Source organism: Puntigrus tetrazona, chromosome 11, assembly GCF_018831695.1.
Source record: "Puntigrus tetrazona isolate hp1 chromosome 11, ASM1883169v1, whole genome shotgun sequence".
Classification (NCBI taxonomy): Eukaryota; Metazoa; Chordata; class Actinopteri; order Cypriniformes; family Cyprinidae; genus Puntigrus; species Puntigrus tetrazona.
This window is the reverse complement of record NC_056709.1, coordinates 1645916-1662020: the sequence shown is the minus strand read 5'-3', so window position 1 is coordinate 1662020 and position 16105 is coordinate 1645916. Positions and strand designations below refer to the sequence as shown.

The following is a 16105-nucleotide window of genomic DNA, read 5'->3' as shown; positions in this document are numbered from 1 at the left end:
GACTGTTACACGTGCATTTCCCCACAATCTTTAATATAACACAGGTGACATAAACACTAATTTATCACCCGTAGATGCAGTGCATTTGTTACCGCTCTTCTCTTTCTTCGGATCGCTGTGGCACACTTTGATGAAACAAACGTTTTCGCAATTTCGATTTTTTTTGCAGCGTAGTTTGAATTCGAATATTTAAATTTGAATATCTGAACTGCGGGAAAACGTAAAAATCTCGTTTCAGAAGCAGGACAGAGGCGTTAGTATAAATCTTTACTACATATGATATTGATTTACTTTCAAGATATTATAGATCAGACCAAATCCGCTATAAGTAGTTTTTTCTTCGTAAATATGACACGCTGTCTGATATCCTGGTTAAACAAAAACAAACACTATATCGCTATTTATTAGATTGATTGGGCTTTTAATTAGCTTGATATCTACTATATCCCTGTTTAAAACAAAGCAAAAAACAACAGAGCCATCACGAACATCTCTAACGGTTTTCACTACAAATGACAAAACTTTTAAGTCTAGTGTGTTTTGCATTTTTGCTAGCCGAATATTACTATGCAGCCATAGCGATGCGATTCATGGCGTCAAAACGACTTTATTCGCCAAAGCTCGCTGGGTTTAAGGAGGAGCGCAGGCTCCTGCCACGTAGCCGGGACTTCCTCGGACGAGCACGCTTCAGCCCTGAAACAAGGCTCCAGGGAACTTTGCCAGAAGAAAAAAAAAAGGCAGACGAAAGCTACGATGCCCACAGAAGCGATTGTTTACAGCAGCGACTCCGTGGACCGCGTGTAAGCGCAAACAAGGCGTTTTCCAATCAGTCAGTTTTCTGAGGGGATCAAACATCTCGTCTGAGGGACGTTAAGCGGGCTGAGGTGTAGGCGGGTTAGCGGGGGAGCTACTTTTAGTGGTCCAAGGTCCTTGCCAGCCTTTTCATTTCACCCCCACTTGTGTTTTAAAAGTAACCGCCGCTCCGCTGTATAACGTTGACATGGCTTCGAAAACTTCACAGGGAGCAATACACGAATCCCGCGGGCTTTTGAAGTCCTGCTGTTTAGAAACAGAATATTTATAGCTAATTAGAAGCGCGCTCAAGCTATCCGTTGTAATGAACTCGGTGGTTGTCATGGTGACGGCGTTCTGAACGGAGCGGACGGTGATCGGGAGGAAACTCTTAGTTCTCATCCACTATGTTTATGTTTTGTAAATAGATTATATCATCGGACTTGTTGCGTATTTGATGAGCCAGCGTCTGTACGGTGTGTTAAAAATGGGTAAGTGTCAACCCCGTTCGATGCTTTTTTTCTGTTTGACCAAGAAAAATACAAAGTGTTGTAATTGATAATGAACACACTAATGCAAATGTTAATATCTGTTAGCTGTTTTTGAATGGTTTGTAGCCCGTTTGATGATATTATTGTACTAAATCTAGGGCATGTCTATAAATAGTGCGCAGTTCATAGTTTACGTTATGTGTGTTTTCTTGTCGATCTGATTTATCTTTTAGGATAAATCTAAACCAGTTAATTTGGTTTGTTAGGATATATAGGATATACATAGGACGTGTGTTTTGGCTGAGATACAACTATGTGAAAATCTGGAATCTGGAAAAAATCCGAACATTGAGAAAATCACCTTTAAATTTGTCCAAATCAAATTCTTGGCAACTAACAATAATAATAAGGAGCATGATCTTTACATAATCCTAATGATTTTTGGCATAAGGGTAGTTGATGTATCAGTGTGAGAAAAAAATAACTCTTAACACTGAAGATAAATTTCTTTTATGCTATGTTTTTTTTTTTTTTACGTGTTATTTGTATTTTATAATCTTTTCTGCATTATTGCTGTCGCACCATAGAACACAGCCGATTTTTATTTGTCAACTACCCATAAAAGAAAGGTCGACTGTCAGTTTGAACTAATCTTAACTGTACAGTTAATACAAATATACTCATGCTACTTGGGACTCGTTTTGTTTTGTCCAGCCTATTAAAAAATTATATGGCGGCACTTCGCGATGCCAGAGGAGATGTTCTGCTTACATTTTTAACACATTGTTTAGATTGTAGTTCGTGTTGACCTTTTTAACTTTCTGTTAGCAGAACCATTTTTAGCGTGAATAATAATTTAATAATCGAAACCTTTTGTAAAGTGGAAGGTTTCGTGGATGCCCTTAGTGCAATCATGGATGCCGATAAGCAACCTTTATTTGTTTAAGAGCATACGAGCAGGTCATCCCAGCTGCAGAGTTATCTTCTGTGTTATTCGTGTGCTTCTTTCTCTATTCTAGGTGGCTCTGTCCTGGTGCTCACTATCATTGTGTCCACTCTCGGTGGCCTAGTGTTCGGCTATGAGCTTGGAATAATATCCGGCGCTCTTCCGCAGCTTCAAGCTCAGTTCTCCCTGGGTTGCGTCCAGCAGGAAGCCGTGGTTAGCGCTCTTCTGATCGGATCATTGTCAGCATCTGTGATCGGTGGCTGGCTGATTGATCGTCACGGGAGGAGGATATCCATTTTACTGAGTAATCTCCTCATCCTTGGAGGCACCGTTGTCTTAACCACAAGCGTCTCTTTTTTGGCGCTGGTGGTTGGTAGAGGCATCATTGGTTTTGCAATGAGCATTTCTTCCATGAGCTGCTGCATCTTTGTCTCCGAGATGGTCGCTCCTGAACGCAGAGGGTTGATGGTTACCCTGTACGAAGTTGGAATTACAGTCGGGATCTTGTCGGCCTATGCGGTCAACTACGTTTTATCTGGTGTCCAAGCAGGATGGAGGTACATGTTTGGACTTGCCATGATACCATCACTCATGCAGTTGGTGTCCATTGGGTTTTTACCTCAGACGACCGGTACCTCTGAAAACCTTGTAACGGAGGACGATAGCCAGCAGTCTGATAGATTAGCAGGGGAAATGTCGAATCCGGAGCCAACAGAACAAGTTAAATACAGTGTCTTTGACCTTTTTAAAACCAAAGACAACATGCGCAGAAGAACCGTCATCGGTCTCGGGCTGGTGCTCGGTCAACAGTTCACAGGTCAGCCGAATGTCCTCTTCTACGCTTCCACCATCCTTTTCTCCGTGGGGTTTCAGAGCAACGCATCTGCGATTCTCGCATCGGTGGGTCTGGGTGTAGTCAAAGTCGTCGCTACTCTGTTGGCAATGGCATGTTCGGACAAGGTTGGTCGAAGATCTCTTCTGATCGGGGGATGCTCTGTGCTGGCTATAGGATTGATATTAACCGGTGTCTTGTGCAGACAGTCAGTGATTGATACAGCGAAACAGTGCACTTCATTAGAACCGCATTCAAATTTGACCTCACCGGCTGAAAATCAAGAAAACGTGGGCATAAACTTGGTCAATCGCAGCACGCCATCTGCTGGAGGTGAAAGACATGATGCTTACGAAGATTCAAATATCAAGTGGATTATTTTTATCTGCATGATGACAGTTGTGAGTGCCTTCTCAGTCAGCTTTGGACCAAGTAAGTTTCCTTGGAGTAGTCTCATACATTTACATTACGTTAAAAATGTAGCGTCACTGGCAGCACCAAAGCGCTCAAGTATGCAGTTAAACCTATTGGCACAAATTCCTTCATCTACCAGTACTAATTGCATGCAACTGCATATTTGATTCACAGTGACGTGGCTTGTGCTAAGTGAGATATTTCCAAAGGAAGTCAGGGGAAGAGCCTATTCGTTCATCAACTGCTTCAACGTGGGGGCCAACCTCATAGTTACCTTTTCTTTCTTGAGTATAACAGGTATGCACAAGCACCACGGAGTACGTCGTCATTGCATGAAATGTATTTGCAAGTAATTTTCATCATATTTTAATGACATTTTTCATTTTTCTCAGATGTGATAGGTCTTTCTGGAATATTCTTTGTGTATGGAGTCATCGGAATGGCAGCAGTTGTGTTCATCTACTTTGTACTGCCAGAAACCAAAGGGAAATCTCTACATAAAATCGACAGAGAACTCTCTCAGACACGGTACGAGAACATATTCTCTGGTGTGACCAGAAAAACACGTTTTTCCAGTTTGGTCAGAATAAACTGGACCTATGCTTGACGCAGCAGTTTCTGACTAGGGTTGGGTACCGTTTGGGTTTTCTCTGATGCCGATACTTTCAAAATGGTTTCGGTGCGTATACTGATACTTATTAAATGCATAAATATAAATTTTCCCAAAAAGGATGGATTGGCCATTAGCACTATACCACGTGATGTCTGTTTCATTCATACGGGACTCCAGAGGGCGCTCTCACACACAGAAAAAGCCACATATCTAAAGAAGTAGCTAGCGGAGCTATCGCTGTAACCGAGTAAAGGGAAGATATAAAGTTTTGAATGATAAAACAAAGACAACAAACACTCGACTGCAACAAGGTATCGGTATGCAAGGTACCCAACCCTATATCTGACAACATCCAGTCAATGCACTACATCAGATTTTGCTTTTTCTTTCAGATTTATTATCGGAGAGGAATTCTGCAATATTTTCCAAAGAAGACATTTCTCCCCTGGGTATCAGAGAGTTCACTTAACAAGCACAACGACATGACATGAAGCGGAAAGTTATCTGTTTTTGTTGAACTATGACTCCCATGGTTGTTTCACATATATTTACTAGCGTTAAATCTTTCTCATTACCATTCAACGTTAATACGTTGGCACTTTCTGTGCATTCAGGAGATACATTTGATCAGTTCACGCATTTCTTGGGAACTGAGCTAAACCCGCTTCAGTGCTTTATTTGTACAGGTTCAAAGTATGATATTTATATCTTGATATAAAGTATATTTCTGTATTTGCGAACTGTTTGTCTTATAAAACACTTAATTTAAATGAAACGAATACAAAAACTGGATAAGCAATGATTCTTTATTACTGGATTATGGGTATACAGAGGTTATGGACTGCTGTATTTATAAAAGTAAAAATAAATCAAATATGTCACAGCATTGCTATTTATACAGGACGTCCACAGTGAGAAGAGCTAAAGACACTGCTGTGTGTTGAGTCAAGGCGATTGGTGTGACCTGATGTGAGCTACAGTAAACACACTCCGAACTACGGCAGTATCGTTTCACACTTGAGAGAGGACTGCTGACAGAAATGCTGTGCTACCGCGTGCTTCACTCGCTCAAGAATGGTCCATCTGCTTCCAAGTAAAGCTAAGCCGTTCGATGGCAGGACGATGTACGTGATGATTCTCTTTCTGTGGATGAGCTCTCACTTCTGCCTGAAGGTGAACATCTCGTGAAGAAGTGCATGCGGTTCCGGATCAGCTCATGCTGCGCTGCGAGGTAAACCGAGGCGCTCTATCAGAGATCCTCCGGCGGGTACGGCGACGTCACTGAGCGGCCCCCGTGGCTGCAGGCACTGGAGTGTTGAGGCTGCTGGGGGCCATGAGAATGGGGGAACCCGTCAGGGGCCCTAGAGCTGTGGAGGCTGGAAGAGCAGCTATTCCTGGCGAAGAGGTCGGGGAAAAGAGCACGCTAGCTATTAGCTCTCCTCAGATTTGGTCATGCTTATCTGGCGCTCGAGAAACATTTCAAATCATCAGTGTTATTATCAGCGTCATATTTTTCTGTCATTAGGACTTTTTATCTTTATTTCTCAGAATCCTGAGATATAAACCCTAAATTGCATCCGATGTGAACTTTCTCAATCCTGATTTGCAAGATATAAATGATCAACACAAGTTAAACGGTAAAATGTAAACTCTGTAAAATTGGTTTTCGAAGGTTTCAAAGGTACATTTACCTTTTTTTTTCGTTTTGTGTACTAATGAATACATTCATTGGACACCAATGAAGCCTTTGAGCCATTTGATCATTTAATGCATATTTTAACCAGCTACAGCAAAACACCTCTTCCCAAACTTCTGGCAGGTCCGCTTGTAAAGTACAAGTAATTTTGCTTATTTTTAATCAGTATGAAATCTGTTGTTCATGATTGTGCGACCTGCGCTTTAAGAAATTTCCCAGATTGAATGCAAGTCAAGTTGTACTTGTGGTCGGACCATTATTTTCATTATAACCCGATTTTAAGGTCAGGCCAGGGGTTTGATATACTGCATGCTCACCTGTTATCATGGTGGCAGTGCTCACTGCGGTGTTAGATGTCGGCACAGTAGCTGATCCTGCGATGCAAGTCTGATCTTTCACAACGGGGACTAAGGCAGGGGACAAGATTTCATAATCGATGCTAGTATTAATTAGTGTAAACGTATAGAATCCAACGAAATTGTCTTACAGAAGTAGGGGTGCTCCATGGCCTCTCTTGCAGTCAGTCTGGTCTGATGGTCGTAACGCAACAACTTGTCCAGGAAATCGAGGGCTTCGGGACTGACCAAGTGTTGGTTTTCGCTGTGCACGAACCGCTCCCATCTCTTACGGGAATGTCTGGCGAGAAATGAGCAAGTTGGCTGAAATGAAATTACACAAGCCAGCGCTGACAACGGCGGGTTTCACGGAGCGCTCACCTTCCCAGGATGTCATTAAACCGAGGCTCCAGCTCAATGTTGTATTTATCAATGCAGTCATAAAGATCTTCTGTTCCAAGAACTTTAGCTATTCTCACCAGCTTTAAGAAATAGAAACACCGATCAGTTCAGTAGATACCGCTCCAAAAGCAAAGACCAACAACTGCATTCATTTCTGTAAGAGATGCTTGGACTTACGTATTATTGCTTTTACTGTAATAATAGGCTAATATAAGCTGTTCTGTTTTATAATCGGCACATGCTGTAGTTTTTTCGATTTCTGATTGGCCGTCAGTTGAAAAAAAAAATCAAAAATGAAAGTGATTCCTTCGAATTGTTCCTTTTTGCCGTTGTTTAAGAAGTTGATTAAGAAGTTATAATTACAGTTATCACTATTAAAGTAAATAGTTTAGGCTTAGTAGGCTTATCGCTTTATAAAAGCACAGAATATCACTTTAGTTATCAAACAACTGTTCATTCGACTATCCATTTCTGACATTCACCTGGTCATAGTTATCGTGGCCATGGAAGAATGGCTCCTTCCTAAAGATCATGCTGGCCAGCATACAGCCAAGACTCCACATATCAAGACTGTAGTCATACATCTGGAATGACAGAATAAACGTGATTTGTTTCAGATTACCAAAAACTATTGCGGTTTGGGTCCCACTTTGTATCAAGTGTCCTTAATACCTGTGTACTTACGTAGAGAGTAGATGTGTATGTAGTACACGTTGGTAGTGTTACACTTATTATACACTTATATATTAAAGTTGACGTACTATGCCTTTTTGAACAAAGTGTAATACAAGTCTCTGGTGTCTCCAGAATGTGCCTGTGAAGTTTTACCACAAAATACCTACAGATACAGTTTTCAAAATGCCTCTTTTGAGTGGAAACGCTGTTTTGGTGCTGATTTCTTTAAATGCAAATGAGCCGTTGCACCACGCCCCGTTTTCCACAACAGATCGATATAAAGTGTTCAGCGATCCGAATTTAAGTTCAGTTTAAATCTTTTCAAGTGGCTGACTGAACAACGTAAGCTGTGTTGTATGAGATGTACTTCCGGCTGGACATGTGTTCAGGGATAGATGCTGACCTGGTAGTCGACCAGTAGTTCCGGTCCTTTAAAGTAGCGGGAGGCCACTCTGATGTTGTACTCCTGTCCCGGGTGATAAAATTCAGCCAGTCCCCAGTCAATGAGACGCAACTGAAACACCACAGTCATACGACATCGGCCTGATTGTCTATAACACGCCGAATGATGAGCATACACGCTGCAGACGTCAATGCCAACGTACACGCGCTCCCAATCAATCAGTGAGTATTCAGCTTTGCTTTACCTTTCTGTGCTCGTGGTCGATCATGATGTTGTGCGGTTTGACATCTCTGTGCATAATACCCATACTGTGACAGAAATCCAAAGCCTAGAGACACAAAACACGAGATCCCACGATTCTTATTTTTACACAAATCCGTCGGATTCGAAACCTTCTTGCCATTTAAAATGCATCAAACTCGCCAATGTACATTTAGAAATCTCACCTTCAGAATCTCATACATGTAGAAGCGGATGTCGTAGTCTGTCAGCGTCTGATAGAGTTGCTGATGAAAAAAAAGCAAAGTTGGAACGGATTACGCGACAGCTTTTCGTTTTTTTGCCGTTATCCGCGACCGAGAATAAGGTTTTTTTTTACCTTGAAGTCCGTGTTGTTGACGTGTTCGAAAACTAACGCGGGTGTTCTGGACTGCAACGGGCAAATAAAAACATCTTTATTTTCTTCGGTAACGTCAAACTAAATAATTATTTCTGTTTTACGAGGGTGCTCAATACTGACCACCGGGTCTTTGACGATGTCCAGGAGGGTGATGATGTTCGGCCCTCCGCGAAGGTTTTCAAGAATCTTTATTTCGCGTTTTATCTTCTTCTTCTTCACAGGCTACAAAAAAAACGAGGTCTTAAAAAACGCAGGTCTTAAACACACCTCTTGGCTTTGTTTTTTATTTTAAGGCATCATTAGTAATTACACAGTAAGTACTAAGTAATATGGTTAGGGTTAGGATTAGTGCTATGTATGCATGAAATGATGCATGATTAATTATTATTATAGTACATATGTGACAAGGATGCCTTAAAATAAACCGTTACTGTGTTTTTTTTTACATTTTTTTATGAAGCAGCCATTTCTGCCAGCTATACATTCTTTAACTAATTCTGGACAGGTACAGTCACATGGCACATTAATATTTCACAAATACGTGGCTTTAAATAGATTGATTTTTATATTTTTATACGCATTGCCCATTTGCGTTAACTACAGAATGAGGAGGAACTGGTCTTACCTTTAGTATTTTCACCACTACTTTCTCGTTGTTCGTAATGTTGATGGCTTCAAACACTTCGCTGTATTTTCCTCTGCCCAACTTGCGGACCAGTTGGAAATCATCCTGATTGCTGGAAAATATCATTTTAAAGCTTTTACAATCTCTGTCGTCTTCACACGGTTCTCCTCAGCGACGCGGTAAATTCATATAAAATGTATAAAATCAACATTTGTTTTCCATAATGCCAAATTGCTGGCCGTCTTACTCCGTGTTCTGTTATGATTTTAGTTTCATTTTAACACAAAGAGACATGCTGCAGAAGCATTTCATCACCGAACTGAAGAGGGACAACAATGATGAGCTTTTCCTCAACGGTGTGTTTGCCACTTTACTACTTGAACAAAACATACAGTAAAATAAAGCATGAAAGCTTTCGTTACACATACCCCCACTCTATAACATGCGACTCATAATCCCAGTATTCTCTGGGCCGTTGTGTGTTGACCTCAGCGTAGACTCTGGCGCGACTCGCCACAGGTCCTGACATGACACACAGTCCAGCACTGCGTCCGCCTGGTAGAAATCTGATGAGAAGGGTTGTGCAGAAAGCTCCGGCTACAGGGAAGGGGCCATAGAAGACGGAAGTGCTGTGGGGGGAAAAAAGCAAATAAAACGGGAAATTTGATTCTGCGGAGACACTGTTTAAGTTTAAGTTCACTAGGCATACACACACACACATGTAGTGCGAGAATGTGTGTGTGCAGGCGTTGAAAAACTTTCCCAACTTTGTGTCACCTGCGCATTGATTGGATTGTGTTTGAATTAAAAACTTCAAATCTTTTTTAACCCTTAATCTTAGGCTCTGTATTCATTTGGTTTCTAGGACCCATTCCTGATCGCATCCGACAATCAAAGGTCGGTAGGGGTACGAATAGTTTTGTTTGTATCGGTGCAATAATTGGTACTTCCACTGAAATCCATTTTACAAACTGCCGGGTCACACGGATGCCGAGGCCTGTCCCAACATCTCGAGCCGTACGCAGGAGAACACCCTGGATGCACGGCTAGTAATTCATTAATATCCCTTATTGCTCCAATTATAGAAAACGGTGAAAATTCAGCTACTGGTAGGCTATCAGTTGTTTAACATTTTTAAAAAAGAAATAGCAAAACTTTAGGATGAACTCCATCGGGCATAGCCTACCAAGAATACTCACTAATGCATTTTTATTTATTTTTTTGAATATGTAGTTCACCTTTAAGTGATTATATGTGAATATGTATATATTCTTCTAAGAGATACTATATGATCTGCTGGTTAAAATACATGATGCACGCTATTTAACACACAGCACCTGCTAACTAATGAAGAAATGACTAGCCTCGGATCCTGTGTGACATTATCATGTGTTACAGCAGCGATGCAAACACAATGTTAAAAGCGCGGTGTAATAAAAGGACTGGTTTCCTTGCTCGTCTCAGCCTTCTTTACTACAGCTTCACGCAGATTTCCCTGCATGCAGAGACGCGTTTACCTGGTCGGTGACAGCCGTGTCCGCGCGCTAACGGTCAGCCCGTCGTGGAGATATCGATCCTTATTTCAGTGGGATATTGAGTCATTTCTGTCTCGGAGACCCAACATGGCTGTTTGATGAGGGCTTTGAGAGCGCACGCGCCAAACATCACAAATAGGCATATGCTGATTGAATAAACATGTGCTATTAGACTAAGACATGTCTCAAACAAGCTGTTGGATGCTAAACGTACAGACTGAATGCAATGCTAAAAGCACATTCATAAATCATATGTTATTAATTTCTTATAGACGTTGCAGAAACGTCATTGCATGTCAAAGCCATATTGCACCAAAAGTTTATATCATGCTTCTTGGCACATTTTGACATTATAAAATATATTTAATTCAGGTAAACGTTGGTCCACATTTACGCGAGGTGAAATGTGGCTCAATAAACCCGATTTCTTTTTATATGTGTGTGTGACTGCAACTTTTTATTAGCCTTGAGTTTTCAAAATGTGAATTTCTGTACCTATTTATCGCACCAAGTTATCCGTGCCACCCAAAAAGAAATAATCTGCTGAGAACGAATGTAGATGTTTTGTTGAGGAACATAGCATTACAGCTCTTGCTAAATCAATAGATCCTCTGGAGTGAATGGGTGCCGCCAGGAAGAGAGCGATAACCCTCACCGCTCCGGTCCTCAGGAACCCTTCCTCCACTGATCCCGATGAGAACGCTTCATAGCAGTGTCCTTCATGCTTTCCTCATTACATGCACTTGTTATAATAATAAATTGTGCATAATTACAACGGAGAAAGCATTATGTATAAAGATCATTCTGACGGCACCCATTCACTCCAGAGTGAGAGATTTTTTCTCCAACTCCGTTTGGATAAAGCAACAAATTCTTGCTTAAACTGTTTCAAAATGGAGTAAAATGTGAAAACCGAGTTCACCTGGTTATTCTTGTTGTATAGTCGTAAGTTTATACACCCCTTGCAGAACCCGACAGACATACCTTTGTTAGGTTTTCTGCCGGTAGCTGAAGGATCAGTGGTTTGTTTCGTGTTGATCCTCAGCAGATACACTGTCCATCGCTCTCTAGGAAGATCCTGCAGGTCCCAATTTTATTGTTCTTCTAGCGATTTCCGATCCCTTTCAATGACTACAAATAACCGAAACTCGATTCCGCCATTCACCCAACTCTCAAACCTCCGTTTCTTCTCTTAATGATTAAAGCGTGCCGTTTCTGCAAGGGTTACGTACACTTACTGCCCACAACCGTTGGCTAAAGTTGGAGCGGCATCCAGAAAGAGTTTGTTGATGTGATGAAACCTAAAATGCAACCGATTTATTATTAATTAACCATTCACCCGATTGGTCCAGAAGGTACCGATCCATAAAATGCATTCATAACGTCCATGGTGTCAAAGCTCTCATCAGCTCGATAGAACATACAATGCATCCGTCTTGTTGTTTTCTCAGCATATCAATAAAATACAAACCGCACACTTCGTCTTTGCTGTTGTAAACATTTTCTATTATTGAGCTTGTCATTATTTGGCTTTCAACTTTCGACTAACCGAAGTGACCTAAAGCTGAGAGCCCGAAGGAAGTAATGAGACACCGTTCGAGATTCGACCTCGACTGGACAGGCTAGAAGCCACGGATCAAACAGTCGAGACTGTCGACTCCAAGGCTAGAGAAAGATGGAAAAAGAGATCAAATCTTAATATTCCCACCACACAGCATGTTACATGATAGCACAGATTCTCAAATGAGGGCACGCGAATTACACTCAATAAGATCATTTGTTATTTTTACAATTTGCATGTATAACAAATAAACATTTAAAAAAAGATTAGAATGATGTACAGTATTCTGCTGTGCACACCACTACATCCATCGTTTCTGTCCAATGGGAGCTCCTGAAGCAGGACTGCTCATTGGTTGCTGCAGCACATGGGGAGTGGTCAGGAACAGAGAGGAGAACAGGGAGGGATTCTCATGAGTCCAGAGGAGGAGGAGGAGGAGGAGGAGGAGGAGGAGGAATGCTCAGCCTTGCGTGTGTGAATGTTTTCTGGATGAAGGTAGAGAGGATGAAGGAGCTCAGTTGCTGTAGATCTGTCCTTCGGGAGGCTGCGGCAGCTTCATGTTCTCTTTGCACATCATGAGTCGTCGCAGCTCCTGCAGGACCACGCGGATGCTGTACGAGTTCTGCCACTTGGCCAGTGAGGATACAGCTCGCATGTCCACCTGAGAGGACCGCAGAGCGTTAGAGAGAAGTACAGAGCAAAGCTAGAACCCACAAGCGTCAACTGATTAGATCGTTGTTGCGGCGATATGCGGTCAGCATAAAAACCAGCTTTATGAAAATCTGAGGGTGCAAATTTTTTTTTAAATATTTGAGAAAATCACCTTTAAAGCTGTCGCTAATTCATTTCTTATCAATGCATGTAACTAATATAAACTGTTTGATGCATTTACGGTATGAAATTTACTAAACATCTTTATGGAACATGAGTTTTATTTGGAATAAAACGGAAACTGTTCGTTTTAACCACTCATTTTAATTCAAGACTAGTGTGAAAAAATAGACTAGGGCGCTAGAGCAAAAACTGACTGTAACTTTAACATTTAAAAAGTTACTATGGCAAAGTTATGGCTTTGCTTATTCAAACTGATTTTTTTTTTAAATAAATATGGCTGACCTGAAGAATGAAAGCTATATCACACACTTGTAAAATTCTCATATATATATATATATATATATATATATATATATATATATATATATATATATATATATATATATATATATATATATATATATATATATATATATATATATTTTGACATTTTCAGTTTATTTTTTTTTATAGTGTTCTAGGCTACTAATAAAATGATTAATATATACACCCCAAAAAAATATTTTTTATGTTATATTCAAAGAAACATTTTTCCATGTATGCTAAAAATAAATAAAAGGTTGATTTTCAATCATTTAAAGAAATGTAATTAATGTCTTTAATATGCCTCAATATTTTAACATATTATTGATAAATTCATATAACACATTTTCATGATTCAGTTTAACTAATCGGTGAAATTCGTCGTCGGTCGACCTCTAGTAACCATACCATCATCGCAATGTCAGCTTTCATAATAAACGTAAAGACGGTCAATAACGTTTTTTTATGAATTATGAAGGTCCCGATGAGACATAAAAGCAGCAGACGAGGAAGAACTCGGTTGAACTTACCACACCGTTTGAGTTGTGCACTCCGTTCAAGTTGATCTTTGTCACGAAACGAACAAAAGGAGGCGTTTCTGGGTATCTTGGTCCACATTCTACTCTTAGGCTGTACATCCTGTTCTCGTAGATGGTCTTCAGGGAAGAAGAAAAACATAAAAACATTATAAAGTGCAATTCTTAAACAATACAACAACTGACCTGCTCAAACCAAGAGTGATGACTATAGGGATACCGTTCCGTCGCTGTACTTTTACCATTTGTTGCTATCAATGCTTCTTTAAAGCCGTAACGTTTTGCCGGTCTAGCGGTCCTCCTCTCCTCTTAAGTCTATGGTGAATCACGCAGGTACTGGGATTTAACGAAAATCTATTTCTATACAGCTTCTCAGAGAAAAAAGCTGTTGAGAAATGCTGGATGTTACTGCCGATGCTTTACATGGAAGTTCACGATTCCAGTCTCATAGTGATTCTATGAAAAATTATTTTTTAAATCTCTAAATAGTCTCTAAGCACTATTAGCCACGCTTTCAAAACTGCAATTATAGTTATACATATTATACATATGATTATGTGAAGATATCTTAGCAGTGGACACATTACAATATCAATATCTTACTATTTTTCCCATTAAATCATCGACTACTTGTTGACTAGTATTTTTACTCACTACTTAAACTGAACACTACTAAATAATTTAAACAAATGTTTAAATATGATTTTAAAAGGTAAAGATGCTTGTTTGTTTATAACTGAAGGCCGTGCCAGCTACAATGGCTATTTCCCATGTATCATATAGCAAAAATTGGGACGTTTAGCAACAAACAAAGTCCTGAGACAGAAACAGAACTCTCCAATAGAATAAACACAGACTCTGTGAGAGGGAACACAACAGGATCTATCTCGATCAAGTCGGCAGGACTGACCCTAGGGGGTCCGATGATCATTCCTCTCCAGCGTGTGAGGGTCATGTCCTCGTCATCCTCCAAACCCCAGCTCACCGTCCCATCTCCAACACCCTTCTGACCCTCCTCGAGCTCCTCCAGCAGCCGGAAGTTACGGGGGACTTTCACGCCTGTAAAAACGAACGCACGATAACGTGAGCGCTCGCCGCCGAGGTAATGTTCAAAACAGACTCCGGAGAGCGAGGAGAAGAAAGGGAGAGAACGAAGTTTGTATTCGGCAGGCTGGATATAGAAAGGTCATTTTGAATCTTTGGAAAGTTTTGTATAATATATCTTTCCAAGGTAAAATGTTCATCCATTTAACCTTACAGCAACTTTTTTTAACGGCATAGTGCTAAAACATTAAATTGACTGAATGTTGAATTATATCAAACTATAAAACTAATTTTAATTGTATATACATTTATTAAAAATCATAACGTCTACATTTCAATGCAAAAAGGCAGAACAATATTACATGTGACTATGAACCACCAAACTAGTTTTTACATTCAGATTTATGCATGCATCTGAAAACTGGATAAAGTATGGATAGGATCGTACTTGAAATATACTCCTCCATTTTTGAAAATCAAAGTAATGCATTAAAATATTAAGAAATTCAACTTCAAAAGTGGTCTAAATTAAGTTGCATGCATATTACTGATCAGAAAACAGTTTTGATATCATTCACGGTAGGAAACGTACAGATCTTTACTCACTTTCCTTATGATTTTTGGCATAAAATAATTCTGTATTGTTGGCTACTTTCAGGAGTTTAAACGACTAAATGTTACCAATGTACATGTTTTTTGATGCTTGCATTTCTATGCTGAAAAACGTAAGAAACGGCAGAGAGGAGACAGAAGTTGAAAGCTCAGATCAGATCAGCGACGCTAGACTCAAAATATTAGACGACACTCAATCCGTGACGACTTCAGCAGCAAAATATGAGCCCCAAAAGAGAGCAGCGACGCCCGCACACTTTTCCAGTGGCCTAGATTCTGGAAGAATTCCCCCCCTATTCGTTTTTCCCATAGGGACTATAAAAAGATTCTTAAGATTTAGGCCTATAAGCAATTTGCCGAGCAAACCGGCTACGAGATGAACCGCAACTTCACGAATTTGATTTCAAGCAATAGGCATAAACATTTAAAAACCAGACATCAAAAACCATGCATATTTACAAAACTGCTTATTTAAAAGAGGCTGACTGTACTGTATACAGAAACAATACAGGCCTACGTTACTAAATATTTCAGTAGTGTATCAGTACGAGCAGATTGTGTTATCTTATCAGCGTAATATATATTTTGGTGCATTTTAGTTGCTTCATTTAAAAGATCTCTTCACGGAATCATTGTTTTTCACGAGAAATTCCACTTTTAAACATCACTTAGTTGAAAATGCAGACTAAAGACTTAAATACATAAACATGTAGCATCAATATTAGCAAACTTTTACCTCACAGTTGGTTTGAAAATCACATTCACCATGAAGAAAATTAACATTTTTACTACCAAAACCCTACTAAGGTAACTGAAAAATAACAATGTGCATGTTTT

At 40.1% G+C, this 16105-nt stretch overlaps 3 protein-coding genes across 4 annotated transcripts in view; 1 reads left to right on the top strand and 2 right to left on the bottom strand.

Annotated features, from left to right (window-relative positions):
- The first annotated feature begins 56 nt into the window (after positions 1–56).
- slc2a10 (solute carrier family 2 member 10) lies at positions 57–4725 on the top strand. 2 transcript variants are annotated; one of them, XM_043252583.1, is made up of 6 exons: positions 57–253; positions 1221–1283; positions 2303–3493; positions 3650–3772; positions 3868–4003; positions 4481–4725. In XM_043252583.1, the coding sequence occupies exons 2-6, from the start codon at positions 1250–1252 to the stop codon at positions 4572–4574; spliced, it is 1578 nt and encodes a 525-aa protein (XP_043108518.1). In that variant the 5' UTR covers positions 57–253; positions 1221–1249; the 3' UTR covers positions 4575–4725. The 2 variants fall into 2 exon arrangements, with proteins under 2 accessions (XP_043108518.1, XP_043108517.1); XM_043252582.1 differs by having other exon boundaries at positions 57–800.
- A 151-nt stretch (positions 4726–4876) lies between these two features.
- On the bottom strand, positions 4877–11531 carry csnk2a4 (casein kinase 2, alpha 4 polypeptide). Its single transcript, XM_043252584.1, has 13 exons — positions 10361–11531; positions 9272–9472; positions 8844–8955; positions 8339–8440; positions 8198–8248; positions 8046–8105; positions 7844–7927; positions 7600–7710; positions 7004–7105; positions 6501–6601; positions 6272–6420; positions 6102–6191; positions 4877–5482 (listed from the first exon to the last, which is right to left on the bottom strand). The coding sequence occupies exons 2-13, from the start codon at positions 9370–9372 to the stop codon at positions 5367–5369; spliced, it is 1179 nt and encodes a 392-aa protein (XP_043108519.1). The 5' UTR covers positions 9373–9472; positions 10361–11531; the 3' UTR covers positions 4877–5366.
- Positions 11532–11680: 149 nt separating this feature from the next.
- Positions 11681–16105, bottom strand: part of ube2v1 (ubiquitin-conjugating enzyme E2 variant 1) — a 5443-nt gene continuing 1018 nt past the window's right edge. Inside the window, exons 2-4 of the mRNA XM_043252587.1 lie at positions 14523–14671; positions 13607–13732; positions 11681–12600 (exon numbers count right to left, since the gene is read on the bottom strand). Coding sequence (XP_043108522.1) covers positions 12454–12600; positions 13607–13732; positions 14523–14671 — 422 coding nt within the window. The 3' untranslated portion in view covers positions 11681–12453. The remainder of the gene's footprint in view (positions 12601–13606; positions 13733–14522; positions 14672–16105) is intronic.